The sequence below is a fragment of the Globicephala melas genome, chromosome 15, assembly GCF_963455315.2.
Source record: "Globicephala melas chromosome 15, mGloMel1.2, whole genome shotgun sequence".
NCBI classification, from domain to species: domain Eukaryota; kingdom Metazoa; phylum Chordata; class Mammalia; order Artiodactyla; family Delphinidae; genus Globicephala; species Globicephala melas.
The window spans coordinates 43008726-43022425 of NC_083328.1; the positions used below are offsets into that span (position 1 = coordinate 43008726).

At 53.5% G+C, this 13700-nt stretch overlaps 1 protein-coding gene across 2 annotated transcripts; it reads left to right on the forward strand.

Annotated features, from left to right (window-relative positions):
* Positions 1–5410: 5410 nt before the first annotated feature.
* GZF1 (GDNF inducible zinc finger protein 1) lies at positions 5411–13684 on the forward strand. 2 transcript variants are annotated; one of them, XM_030872489.2, is made up of 6 exons: positions 5411–5685; positions 6593–8012; positions 9161–9255; positions 10671–10838; positions 11273–11430; positions 11724–13684. In XM_030872489.2, the coding sequence occupies exons 2-6, from the start codon at positions 6616–6618 to the stop codon at positions 12057–12059; spliced, it is 2154 nt and encodes a 717-aa protein (XP_030728349.1). In that variant the 5' UTR covers positions 5411–5685; positions 6593–6615; the 3' UTR covers positions 12060–13684. The 2 variants fall into 2 exon arrangements, with proteins under 2 accessions (XP_030728349.1, XP_030728351.1); XM_030872491.3 differs by lacking the exon at positions 5411–5685 and adding an exon at positions 5823–6086.
* The last annotated feature ends 16 nt before the right edge of the window (positions 13685–13700 follow it).

Consider the following 13700-nt stretch of genomic DNA (forward strand, 5'->3'; position numbering starts at 1 on the left):
GCTTCCTCCTTGAAATGAGGCACAAGATGGGCTTGAAACTTCTCCGGGAAAACCACCCTAAAGTAAATATAGATGCAACTTGGATCCAGACATGAAGACACTCCCTGCCTGTCCTCTGCCACCGTTCTGCTTGCGGCCTTGCAATTACTGTTGAGTTGTGGCCTCCCGGTTCGGAGAGGTAGGTGTGACAGGGGATGGGTCAGTCGGCTTATTTACCGTGACTTGTATGAAGTGTGAACATTGCCTTCTAACTAAGGCCAGGTGGGAGGGGAAAGGACAAGGCTTTAACCTGAATCTCCTGCTTTAGCCTGAAGATGAGCTATTTCACGGTCTCTCTAAGGAATGGTGTGCACGTATGTGTGTGTGCACGCCTGCTGCAGCTCTTCTTGCACTCCTCTCCTGCAGACCCAGCCAAGGCAACTAGGCCCTCCCCTCCCCCCAGGTGTCCCCTCCCTCAAACACTCCCCCAGCCAACCCCAAACACACAAGCCTGTTGTGGTTTTATTCAGAATTTCAGAACCAGGGCCTTCTATAGCAAAGATCGTTAAAAGCTAGCATTCAGGCCTGCACTTCAGCACAGCAGGGGCTCGCAGTCCCTCAGAAGGGGGCTTGAAAAGAAGAGGCAGACCTGTCCGTGATACGAATATGAAACAATCTGAGTTTCTTTGGTAGTCAGAAAACGAAGTTCAAACACTTTGTGGAATATTGACAACAGTTGTCACAGGCAGCGAGAACAACATCCCAAGAACTGCTCAAGGTACTTCGCACCATTTTCAACCTCATTTTACAGATGAGGAAACTGCTTTGTGTTTTTTTTGTTTTGTTTTGTTTTTTTAAAGATTCCATATAGGCTTGCTCTGTTTGCACGGACCTTCTGGAAGGATTGGCAAAAACGTAAGGACAGCTGCCCTTAGGGATTGGGTTCTAGGGTTTTAACGTGGAGACAAGGCATTTGCTGCCGCATGTCCTTGGACTTCATTTTTTATACAGTGCGCCCATCTTGTTTTTCAAATTAAAAGCTCACTTAAGAATCAGGACTCTGTTTTCGCTGCCAGAAGTAAGGGGTATTCAAGTTGTGGGCTCCTCGAGGAGTGGCCTTTTCCCCCACAGAGTGGCCAACCTGTGCCTGACCTGACCAGTGAAGTCTCCAAGTAGATGCTGCTTTGAAACATCCTGAGTTCTCGCAAAAATGGATGTTTTAAAACATTTAAAAATCACCACCTAGGCTTGTGAGAAGTTAGTGTAAAGTCCGGATATTTTGCCCAAATTGAAGGCAGGTGAAGACGTGCCCAAACTCAGACTCTTGATGGAGCCCCAGCTGCCCTAATACGCTTGGCCTGACCCACCGGAACCTGACCTCGCAGTGCACCGCACAGCCGAGACCGCGCAAGAAAACCTCGCCCGCCCTGCCGCCGCGACGCCGCCCAGAGGGTTGGAGGGAAGGCCGGGCTGACCCACCCAAATCGTGCGACCACCAGCCCGAGGCCTGGACGTAAGAGCCGCCTCCGTGCATCCGCCGGCCACTAAGGCGCGCTTCCGCGCGCACGCAAGGCGGCTGACATCATCATCAAGCGACGGCCCAGGACCAATCGGAAGATTGACTGTGACAATCTGAGATTATGACAGCCAGTGGGCGGTGAGTGCCTCGGAATCTGAGGCCCCAGCCCCGCCCCTCCAAAGCGTCGGGTGGGCGGGGCACAGCTTCTCCGCCCCTCCCTGGGCAGTTTAGAATTTGATGTGGCGAGTTCCTTCCGGTCTGGTTCTATAGATTTGCTTTTAAATCAGATCATTTCCTGGGTAAAATAGCGTACCTTCTTTATTCATTATAATATAGTGAGCATTGCATCAAACAATTCAACATTTTTCCAGCTTTAAGTATAATTGACAAATTGTCCATCTTTAAAGTGTACATGATGATTTGATAAACATATACATTGTGGAATGATTACAAGTTCCATTAAACATTTTTTAAAATGTGCATGGATATATTATAAATTATTCAGTTGTCTCCTTTTGGGCGAGTAGATGGTTTCCAAATTTTCACTAACATAATTACCTGAAAGTTGTTCACTCCACTTCCTCAGGATGGCTACAGGGCATTACTTGGAGATAAACATCTATTCCAACTGCTCCTGAGACTGCATTTCCCATGCAAACTTCTGCAACATCACAGGTTATGTTTAACTTCGGGTCAATTTGTTGTATTCATTGGTTTATCATTGCTTTTTATAGTATTCTCTTGTCTCTGCCATGTGTACACGTATGTGAGTTGTCTTTGTTCTTTGTTAGTTTTGCATTGGGCTGTTGGTGTTTTTTTCCTTGTTTTCCAAAGCTTCTTTGAATAGCCTGATGTACTTCCTACTTTGGAACCTGATCAGGTAGCATTTCTAAAGGGAACTGAAGATAAAACTTAAAATAATCATATCCAGTTTCTTCACTTGGTCAATCACTAAAGCTATTATGACCCTAAATAAAGAAGTCCTTTCAGCACTGAACGCTAACTAACTTGGGCAGAACACAGAATCCTGGCTGCTCTTTTCCACATATGCTGCTTCTACGTCTACTTGGACTTCTAGCACATTCTAAATACTTCGTGTGCTCTTTTAAACACTTAGGATCCTTGTTAGTGACAAAGTAAGACTGCAGTGGTGTTACGTTTTATATGAAATTGTCCTATAAAAAGCGGCGCATCACCTATTTTGACATTCTGTGTTGAAGCAAAGTTGATTTCAAAGCATTTGTGGCCAGATTAAGTTTATCCAAATGTGATGCTCATGATAAGAGGATATATGTTTTTTTTGTTTTGTTTTTGCGGTACACGGGCCTCTCACCGTTGTGGCTTCTCCCGTTGAGGAGCACAGGCTCTGGACGCGCAGGCTCAGTGGCCATGGCTCACGGGCCCAGCCGCTCCGCGGCATGTGGGATCTTCCCAGACTGGGGCTTGAACCCGTGTCCCCTGCATCAGCAGGCGGACTCTCAACCACTGTGCCACCAGGGAAGCCCATAGATCCCTGGGCTTTTGTGAGAAGTCCTCCCATGTCCCCCCAGCATCTTAGAAACCACAACTTCTCGGTGTTCACTTTTGCACTCATGCAAACCAGACATGGAATTTCTAGGATGCTATTTAATCACACCCTCTCTAGTTCCCTTTTGACGTTTACCTGATCTGACAGGAGACAGCTCTATTTTGCTGTAGCTGGGGAGGCATGTGGTCTGCGCAGAGCTGAGCTGTGGAGGTTGTACCCTGGCTCTGTCTTGCTCTCTGTGTGATCTTGGGTAAGTTGGCTAACCTCCCTGTGCCTCAGTCTCCTCATCTGTATAATGGGGGTAATAATACTACCCCCCCCCAACACACACAGAGTTTTGTGAGAAGTGACTAATACTAGTAACTGGGGGTGGGTAGTAGTGACCCACCTTCTGTAACCATCAAGCACATTCTGTTCTTATTATCCTGAGACTTGGGACCAGTTTGGGGGAAGTTGCAGGGAGGAGATCCTTTTGCAGGAGGAAGTCGGGGCCCCAAGTGCGGGAGGGCAGGAGAGTCGTAGGCTGGAGAAAGACTAAATTCAGCGTGTGCACCTGGGGCTGAGCCCAGCCTCCAGGAACTGAGATGGCTTCTGGAAATCCTCCTGAGATGGGGAGTGACAGCAGGATCCACTTCTGGGTGCACCTGGAGGTAGGAAGAGCCCATAGGTGTGTGAGGAGGGCAGGGCTGTTCTGGAACCAGCAGAGTCCTGCCGTGTTTTTTGGCTGCAGCAGAAAGTAGAGATTGTATGCGTTTGTACAAACCAGAAGCTAGAAAGTAGGGCGGGAAAGATGGCAGAACTGCTTTGTCCTGTTTGGGCTCCACTGTGAATAGCGGCCGACCCACTTCCCCAAGGTCTGGCTTGTGTGCTGACTACACCCAGGGAGGTCAGGTGGGCACAGTGCCAGGTATCACCATAGGTGGCAGGGAGGGCGGGTGGCATGTGCCCTGCATCGAGGAGGAGCCAGTTCCAGGCAAGCTGAGCACCATCTTCTGCCACGCGGCCTCCAGGCTTCCTGGCCCCGGGCTCCTTCTACCAGTGACACTGGGTCCATCAGGGCAAGGCCTCCCACTCTGTGGAAGCGCTTATAGCCCTAAACACAGACGCTGAAGGATGGTAAGTACAGTTATTTTCAAATGCTCCCTTTCCTTCCCCCCTGACAGCATTGAAAAGAGGCTGCTGTCCGAGACCTTCTTGCCTGGACCCTCTCACCCCGGCCCTGCTCCCCGTGTCCACACTGTATTCCAGCCGCTTCAGGCAGATGCTTTACAGGCTATGACTGAGACAGTAAGAGAGGAGTTGTTCTAGATCAGGGGTCCCTAACCCCTGGGCCGTGGACCACTACCGGTCCACGGCCTGTTAGGAACCTGGCCGCACAGCAAGAGGTGAGCGGCGGGCAAAGCTTCATATGCAGCTCCCCATCGCTCACGTTACTGCCTGAACCGTCACCCCACCACCACCAAAAAAACCTGTCTTCCACGAAACCGGTCCCTGGTGCCAAAAGGGTTGGGGACCGCTGTTCCAGATGACTGCGCAGAGGATCTGTCTCATTTCTGGACCTTGTCTACACTGCATAACCTGAACCAGAAGACACCGGATGAGAGATCGGCCCAGGGTCCGCTGGGCGTTTGGGAGAAATGAGGACAAACGGAGGCTCGGAGTAGCGACGTGAAGCCTCTGGGACGCGAGGGCCCGTACCCTGGGGTCGCCGGCGAACGGCCGACGGCTTACACACACCCGGGAGCGGCGGCCGGAGCCCGAGGCTCGGAGGCTCTCGGAGCACAGACGGCCTCCGGTTCCGCTCCTGACTGCCTGCCCGCCTGCCGCGTGCCCAGAACGAACACAGCCGCCGACTCTGCAAGGCGCCGCTGGGTATCCAACAACCGGTTCTTGCGGCACGTGGAGGCGCCGAGCCCTCTCCCCGAGCCGCGCCCTCTCCTGCAACCTCCTCCCGCAACCTCCTCCGCCGCCCCGCCCCTCCACCTCCCTGCCCTCTCTCTCCGCCCCGCTCCTCCAGGGGCTCCACCCAATCCGGCGACCCGCCCACCTGCTGTACTGCCCATGGGCTGGAGCCGGGGCGGGACCCACGAGAGACGGTGTGCGTGCCCCGCAGATCACGTGACTTTCGGGGTGGGCCGGCCCTGCCCCCTCCGCGTAACGAGAAGCGCAGAGCCGCCGGCACAGTGCTCTGCGCAGGCGCAGACCGTGGTTCGCGGTGGGTGACGCAATCCTGCGCAGCCGGCCAGGCGTACGACGGCAGCGTGTGTCGGATCACGTAACTTCCCCGAATGGCCTCCGCAGTGGGACGTGCATGCGCAGGTCCTCCCCTACCCGCGAGGGACGGGGCCAGGCCCACCGCGGCCAATCGGCGTCGCCTTCGCCGGCGCCGCGCCCCGCCTCCCCATCCGTCGGGCAGGCTGTCCGTTCCGGGGCCTAGTCCTCGGAAGCTCGGCTGCGGCGGCGGCCGGGCGGTGTGTGCGCGGCCCGCGAGGAAGGGGGCGCTAGGCCTGGGTTCCGAGTCGGGCTCAGGGGCCACGCGCGGGCCGGGAGGCCGCCGGGGAGTCGGGGCTGGCCTAGCTGTCGGCGGGCGAGGGCAGAAGCAGCCACCTGCGGCCATTGCCCCGCCGACCGGCGGGCGCTGAGGAGCTGGACCGGGCAGGTGAGGCCGGCCTCAGGGACCCGGCCGAGCCTGGAGGCGGGCGGCAGATGCGGGAGCTAAAGGCGGGTGCGCCGGGGGGAGCGTCCGCGCCGGGTCCGGGAGGACGGATCCCCGGGCGGTCCGGGCTTGGCGGCGGGAAGGTGGTGCGCGGGGAGGCCCGAGTCCGGCCCGGCCGCCCTGTGACCTTGTCAGGGCCTCCCCCGTGACGCCTGCTCGAGGGTCGCCGGGACGGCCGGCGCGGCTGCAGCCCTCATGACGGCCTGTCAGCCTCCAGCACGGGAGCCACTGCGGCTCGGAGGTGTTGAGGGCCCTGCTCAGCGTAGCGCAGCTGTGCCCCCGGCGCAGTGCCCCGCATCGCTTCGCTGCAGTGACGGTGACTCCAGTAGGAGGGACTTAACGAGGTTGGAGAATGACTGTGAATTGTGGGCTACTTTCCATGAAATTTTCTTCATATAAAGTAGTTCAGTTGGTTGTTTTCAAAGGTAGACAAGGTTTGCTCTCATCCGTGGCCGCCATGTATTATATTTTGTTTTATTTGGTTTCCTGATCAAAGTAGTAGACGTTATTTATTGTTGCTATAAATTCTGTTAGTTTGGGGGTCTGGGTCTGTATGTAAATTACAAAATGACCTAGAGAAGCCAATTACTGCTTTAATGTATTTCATTAGTCATCACTTTATCTTTAGGGCAGTCTTAGTCTGTTTTCATGCAAATATTTCATGAAGGTGCATCAGGGCTTCAGAAAAATGCTAAGAAGTGATGCGTGACTTGAATCTGTACATGAGAAAAGTTAGGTTTAGATCGTTAATCAGCTTATATCCTCTAAAGAACTGATATAATCCTCATAATTTTTAATCCTTCTACTTCAGAGGTTGCTCATGCATGAATAATTCTTGGTTTGTTTTCAGAGCTGTTCCTGGGAAGAAGAAACATGGAGAGTGGTGCAGTTCTGCTGGAATCCAAGTCCTCCCCGCTTAACCTTCTGCATGAAATGCACCAGCTCCGGCTGCTGGGTCACCTGTGCGACGTGACTGTCAGCGTGGAGTACCAGGGCGTCCGGGAGGAATTCATGGCCCACAAGGCGGTGCTGGCAGCCACCAGCAAGTTTTTTAAGGAGGTGTTTCTTAACGAGAAGACTGCGGACGGCTCGAGGACTAACGTCTACTTAGACGAAGTGCAGGTGGCTGACTTCGCTTCTTTTCTTGAGTTTGTCTACACTGCAAAGGTCCAGGTGGAGGAAGATCGGGTGCAGCGAATGCTGGAAATGGCAGAAAAGCTGAAATGTTTGGACTTATCTGAAACTTGTTTCCAGTTGAAGAAACAGATGTTAGAGTCGGTACTTTTGGAGTTGCAGAATTTCTCGGAGTCTCAGGAGGCAGAAGGGAGCAGTGGTTCCCAGGTCTCTGCTGCTGTCTCCCCTGATGCTCGGGCAGGTGTGGCTGCGGACAGCCCTCTGGCCAACGGCGTCGCGGGTTCCTTGGATCCCCCAGCAGCAAGAATCGGCAACAGCCTGTTGCCAGATCTGCCCTCGAGAAAGTCCAGGGAGAAGCCAGACAAGAGAAAAGAGATCGCTAAGTCCCCCTACCCCAAGCTCAGAAGGGCTAGCGGGAGGCTGGCTGGGAGGAAGGTGTTCGTGGAAATCCCTAAAAAGAAGTACACTCGACGACTCCGAGAGCAGCAGAAGAGTGCCGAGCAGGACGCTGGGGACCGTGGGGGCCCCCGTGAGCCCAGCCCAGACGCCGGGGGAACGGTGAAGGAGCTGGTCACAGTCACGAAAGACGAGGAGGACGGCGGGGCTGGGGCCGAGGCGGAAGCAGTGCTGCCGAAGGCGGGGCAGGGGCAGGGGGAGGAGGACGAGGACGAGGATGAGGACGAGGAGGGGGAGGAGGGCGCGGGGAGGCGGAGGAGCAGCTTCCGGTGCACGCGCTGCGAGAAGGCCTTTCTGTACGAGAAGAGCTTCCTGAAGCACGTGCGGCACCACCACGGCGTGGCCACCGAGGTGGTCCACCGCTGCGACACCTGCGGCCAGACCTTTGCCAACCGCTGCAACCTGAAGGGCCACCAGCGCCACGTGCACAGCAGCGAGCGCCACTTCCCGTGCGAGTTGTGCGGCAAGAAGTTCAAGAGGAAGAAGGACGTGAAGCGGCACGTGGTGCAGGTGCACGAGGGCGGCGGCGAGCGGCACCAGTGCCAGCAGTGCGGCAAGGGCCTGAGCTCCAAAACGGCGCTGCGGCTGCACGAGCGCACGCACACGGGCCACAAGCCCTACGGCTGCACCGAGTGCCCGGCCACCTTCTCGCAGCCCTCGGCCCTCAAGACCCACCTGAGGTAGGCACGGGCCGCCTCGAACCCCAGAACGCACGTGGAGACGTGGGGGGCGTGCAGGAGGCAGCCGGTGTGGCTGCCTCGCGGGATGGGTCACTTTTCAGTTCGCTCCCTCTCAAAGTCGGGGGCTGTGTTGAGCCTCTGGGTTCTCTCTCGAGGCAGAGATGCGGGCATGGCGCTCCCTGGGCACGGGCCCGGCTGATGGGGACCCGCGCTTCCCGCTCAGGCGCGGGGGCCTCTCCCGCTCCTGGTGCTGAGGCCTCCTGCCACCCTTGCCAAGTGGGGCCAACGACCCCGTCCCCCTTCCTGACCCTTCATTTGGGACTCAGTCCTGTGACCAGCTGGGTGGCGAGTCCCACTGAAGACCTCAGGAGGGCGACACTTCTTTGGGCTTGGAGAGTGCCTGTCGCCAATCTAAGCTCCAGGATTAGGACGGACAGGGACTCCAGTTACTGATTTTTGAAGTGTAGGTGGGTGACATTCAGTTTTTAAATAAATTCCCTTGCAGTGCTCAGTACTTATGCTTGAAATCCAGACAAAGCAGTTTTCTACTCTCCCCTAGATCTGCCATCATCCTGGGCCAGTCCAGGGGTGGGAGCTGGGTGTTTCTTGTCCTTTTATTGTCATTTATAGCCCGGCTCAGGAAAGGCTCAGTAAACATGGTGACAGCCACTCCATCCTCGCCCTGAAGTGCAGTGCTTACGCATGCACCCCAGGGACCGGCTGGCTTCGTGTGTTGATAACAGTTCTTTCTAGACTGTTACGTCAAACTAGGAAAGGATGGTAAACATTTTGATCACGGGGTACTTTTGTCAGCCATGGTTCCTAAGGTGTCTGTGGGTGACTGTTCTCAACGAGGGAGCTTTATAAATACCACACGGTGCTGTTTGGTGTTGCAAACAGCCTGCAGAGGCACAGCCTGTGCCTGCACCTGGGGGCAGCACGCGGGGGGACTCGGCGTCTGGCGGGGATGTGGCGGTCTTGACTCGGGCAGAGACTGATTTGAGGGTGAGAGTCCTGGGCCTCGCCGCCTTTCAGTCCTTCGCATTCGGGCTCCTGGAGCAAAGCGTCTCCCCAGGTGAGGGAGGAGATGGTAATGCAGAGTGAGCTTTGACACATCCTGAGTTACCCTCTGAATGTTGTGCTTTCAGAATTCACACAGGGGAAAAACCTTTTGTCTGTGATGAATGTGGTGCAAGATTCACTCAGAACCACATGCTGATTTATCATAAAAGGTGTCACACAGGTAAATACTCCATCGTGATTGAATGTCCTTCCTGGCTGTAGGAGGAAAACTGCAGTTTTCTTCATTTAGAAGTTGGCATCTGCCAAGTGGTTTAGGTTAAAGCCCTGACACGCTCTTCCGTCTCGTGAGTGAGCATAAGTAAATGAGTAAAATCCGCCCACTGCCTCCAGGGCTGTGTGCTTGTGGCCATGACCTGAAAGAAATTGCTCAGAGTATGGGAAAAGCTGTATGCTGTTATCCCGCTTCTTGCCATCTCTAGGAACAGAGCATTAGAAGAAACCTGACTGTCCAACCCCAGGGAAGTGGTTCAGTAAATGGGTAAATCCACCCTGTCCCGTCCCAGGCCTTTCTGACTAAGGTCTCTGAATATTACGAAAAACACCTGTGTTTGGCTGTTGACTTGAAAAATGCACAACTGAGCATACAGTGAATCCCAGCTTTATTGAAAACCTGCAGAAATAAAAGTAGTTACATGCTGTGTTAAGGTGGGGGAATCATGAGGTTTTCAGAACTTCTGTGGTACGATTTCATCAGGTGAGGGAGAACATTTAAGCTCTTTATTCTGATTTTGTGCAGTGCTCCTGGGGTTCAGAGCCCTGGGGCGTGTGGAGTCTAGCTGTCGGGTACTGGGCTTATCACGCTAACCCAGTTCTGCTCCCATTTAAAAATGTTTACTTCTTTGACTGTCCTATGAGCCTCAAGTTCAAATGGTGAGATAGATGAGCCACTTAATGACATGAATTAATAGACTAAAATGAGCAGAATTGGTGTCTGATGGAAGACTGGGGTCGGGGGAGGTCAGGCCACCCCGAAGGATTAAGTTAGAATCGGTCATTTGATGAACATGCTAACATATTTGGATTTTATTAAAGCCAGTAGTTTTGTTTTGATGTTTGAGAAATTGGGGCACGCCTGACAGAGAAGTCTGGTTTGTGGGCCCTCAGGGCCCCAACTGCACAGCGTGAAGGGTGGACGCCCTCCTTGCCCTGACCCCACCCCCGGCGGCTGGGAGCTGCTCCAGGACAGCCCCGTGTGTCCACCGCACACTCCTCTCCCTTCAAGAGGGGCTTCTGTTCTGATAGAGACCCACAGAAGCCCTGTGAAAAAGTCCAGCTGTTCCACCAGACCAGTTGGCGAACTGTTTTTCTTGTTTGGGATGACTGAATTTCCAAAACGTGAGCTGGCTGAATGCGCTCTTTAATTCTCATCTACTGGGATCTTTCCTGAGATTTCCAGGGACATTTTACACCACCTTTCAGCAGGTAGCAAGCACTGGACACAAAGAGATATTTTATGACAGTTTTAACTAGAAAAGAACGCGCTGCCTGCCAGGGCACTTGGGAGGGTGGACCCCATACTCCGCGTGTTCTAGCGCCCGTGTCTCTTCTAACTTCGTGTCTCATGTCTTCATGTAGGTGAGAGGCCTTTCATGTGTGAAACGTGTGGCAAGAGTTTCGCTTCCAAGGAGTATTTAAAACATCACAACAGGATCCACACTGGGTCCAAACCCTTTAAATGTGAAGTTTGTTTCAGGACTTTTGCTCAGCGGAATTCGCTTTACCAGCATATCAAAGTCCACACAGGTATGGCCGGAATGTTGCCAGAGAAGGGAGGTCAGTGTGGCAAGAAAATATCCCGAAGGTTTTAGATTTTCTGGAAAATTATTTGGAATTTGGCTTTAAGTCGTGCGTCCTAATAGCATTTAAACATTTTTTGAGTGTCTAGTTTCTGGCTCTGACAAACTGGAAAGGTGTGAATGTGTGAACATGGATGTGGACGTGTGAACCCTTGAACACCTTGAGATTAGAATTAGGGGTGATGATCTGCACGTGCTGGTGAACACTCACACCCGCGCAGGGTCACTTACGACTGGAAAGCTGTGGGTGAGGCCACGGACCCCTGGGGCTCCTGCACGGTCGGCTGCTCGTGCCCGTGTCGCCCTCCCCATGGCAGCTCGGGATGCCGGGCGGCCCAGAGCAGCCGGTAGCTCTCGTGTCCTCCGTCCCTTCCCTCCCAGGGGAGCGGCCCTACTGTTGTGACCAGTGTGGCAAGCAGTTCACGCAGCTCAACGCGCTCCAGCGCCACCATCGGATCCACACGGGGGAGAAGCCATTCATGTGCAATGCGTGCGGGCGGACGTTCACCGACAAGTCCACGCTCCGGCGGCACACCTCGGTGAGCGGCGGGCTGGCCCCCGGGCAGCTGCGGACAGCAGGGCCACCCGCCCCCTTCCCTGAGGCCCTCAGTCTGTAAGGGGGTCCCAGGGGAAGGCGGGGCAGCCAAGGCGGGGGTGAAGCAGGGCCCGGGGCATGCTGAGTTCTTTCTGGCAGGGACCACGGTGGCAGACACGTGTCTGACGGTTGGAGAAGGCTGTTGTACTTGGTAACGAGTGGCTGTGAATTGGGGGCTCTGCAGATCCTGGTTAGGGACACAGTGGGTGACCTTTCTGTTCTGCGTTTGGTCCGCAGATCCATGATAAGACAACTCCATGGAAGTCTTTCCTCGTCATCGTGGACAGCTCTCCCAAGGATGGCGATGGGCATAAGACTGAGCAGCCCGATGAAGAGTACACGCCATCCAAACTCTCTGATAAATTGCTGTCTTTCGCAGAAAATGGCCATTTTCACAACCTGGCCACTGTGCAGGGCAGCATGCCTGCCGTGCACGATGACAGTCCTGCGGACCCGGCCTGTAAGTCGGACGGCCCTGTGGGGTCCCAGGACACGCTGCTGGCCACCACCATCAACGAGCTTAGCGAGCTGACGCCGCAAACGGACGCGGGCCCACACAGCTCCACTCTCTGACTCACACGGACTAGAGCACGGGGTCACCTGCCCCGCGGTCCCAGCCTTGCACCTGCAAGCATAAGGGCTGGACGCGAGCGTTCGTCAGGGGTCAAGAAGAACTGTGGGCAAAGAAGTGGGCAAGGATGGCTTCCGCAGTTTCTTGAATTTCTGCTAACTTGCACGTCTCTATCAAACCATTTCTCATGCTTTCCCTTAGAAATCCTGATCTGCATGGTCTCAGCCACACTTTATCAGCAAACAAGGCAGTTAACATAACCTCACCTAATTCTGGTGGAATTATCCTAATGCTTGATGACCTTGACATTCCTGAGGCTGGGGTTACTGCTCAGCTTCTTCGTGGAAGTTTATTTCTGATACTTTAAAGCTATTTTTCTACCAACCTGAAGTAAAACTGGGACCATATATTTATTTTCAGCTGTTTCTTTCCTGTTGAAGCCAGTCAGGTGCTCTGGGACACTGGAATGGGGCTAAAGAGACAGATGACTGCACTTGTCCCCCTCTGCCCCGTTTGTAGGCACTGAACACTTGTGAAGTAGCTGCTCACGGCACACGTGCAACTAGGAAGTCTGTCATAAAATGGCCTGAGATGTGGCTACAGGTTTCATTTCTAAAAATCCAATTTTAAAAAGCTGTCCTACCAAAGACTAGCCGAAAACAGCATAGTAGTTTTTGCAAAGAGGTGTGAAAAATTAAGCCAGGGGCTTGAGAACACTTGAAACAGTGTAGTTATTTTATCCACGAGTAGCACTGAGGTGGTGGTAGCCAATCTAAGAACAGAATACTAGTAGTTTTGCTAGGTTCTTTTGACAGTTTCTGTGATTTTCAGAAACCCAGCATTTCTCATTAACATGTCAAGACGCTGACACAGGCAAGTCACTGGCGCACATGTTCCCCCGGGAGCATGAGTGAATTTGGCAAAAGGGACCAAAAGCCTCCGTACACTCCTCTTTGATTAGCCTTAAGAGTGGACCATGGAACCGCCAACCTTGTTTTAAATGCACCTCTGTCTCATGCTGGCCTTTGGTAATTCCGCTGGCCTTACCCAGCCTGGTTCTTGATCCAGTGGTGAGGGCGGGTCGCCGTGCGCACAGTGCTTTGACTCACACGTGACCCAGGTAAAAAGAGAAGGGGAATTGTCACTAGTTGCTCTTTTTCTTACATTTAATTTATTACACTTGCTGTTTCCTCGTTTTCTAAGAGGAAGGGTACTTTATGCAAGTCCGGGAAGAAGACACAGCTGCACGAAATGCCAGAAAAAGACCGAGGACACTTCCTTCCCCATGAGACGGTGACGTCAACACCGAAGGTGCCGAAGGTGTCGAAGGCGTCCCAGGTGCTGACACGGGCTGCAGGTGGCAGTACTGATTCCACCTCCAGCTGTGACAGCGTGACCCACTTGTGTTCACAGAACAAAACAGTGACTCTCACACACAATTTACTCTCGAAAGGAGAATGAACCTGCCCGGCTAAGGAACTGTTTCTTGGGGTAAAGTCATCTTAATGAGAAGAAATTTAAATAATAGATTATTTTGTTACCTATCGGAATAATTTTTGTCTTGAATTTGTTTCTTTAGAAATTCTACAGAAAACTTTAATGTGTTAATAAATGTTTTGTAAAAATAGTTTCGCAAGTCTAAG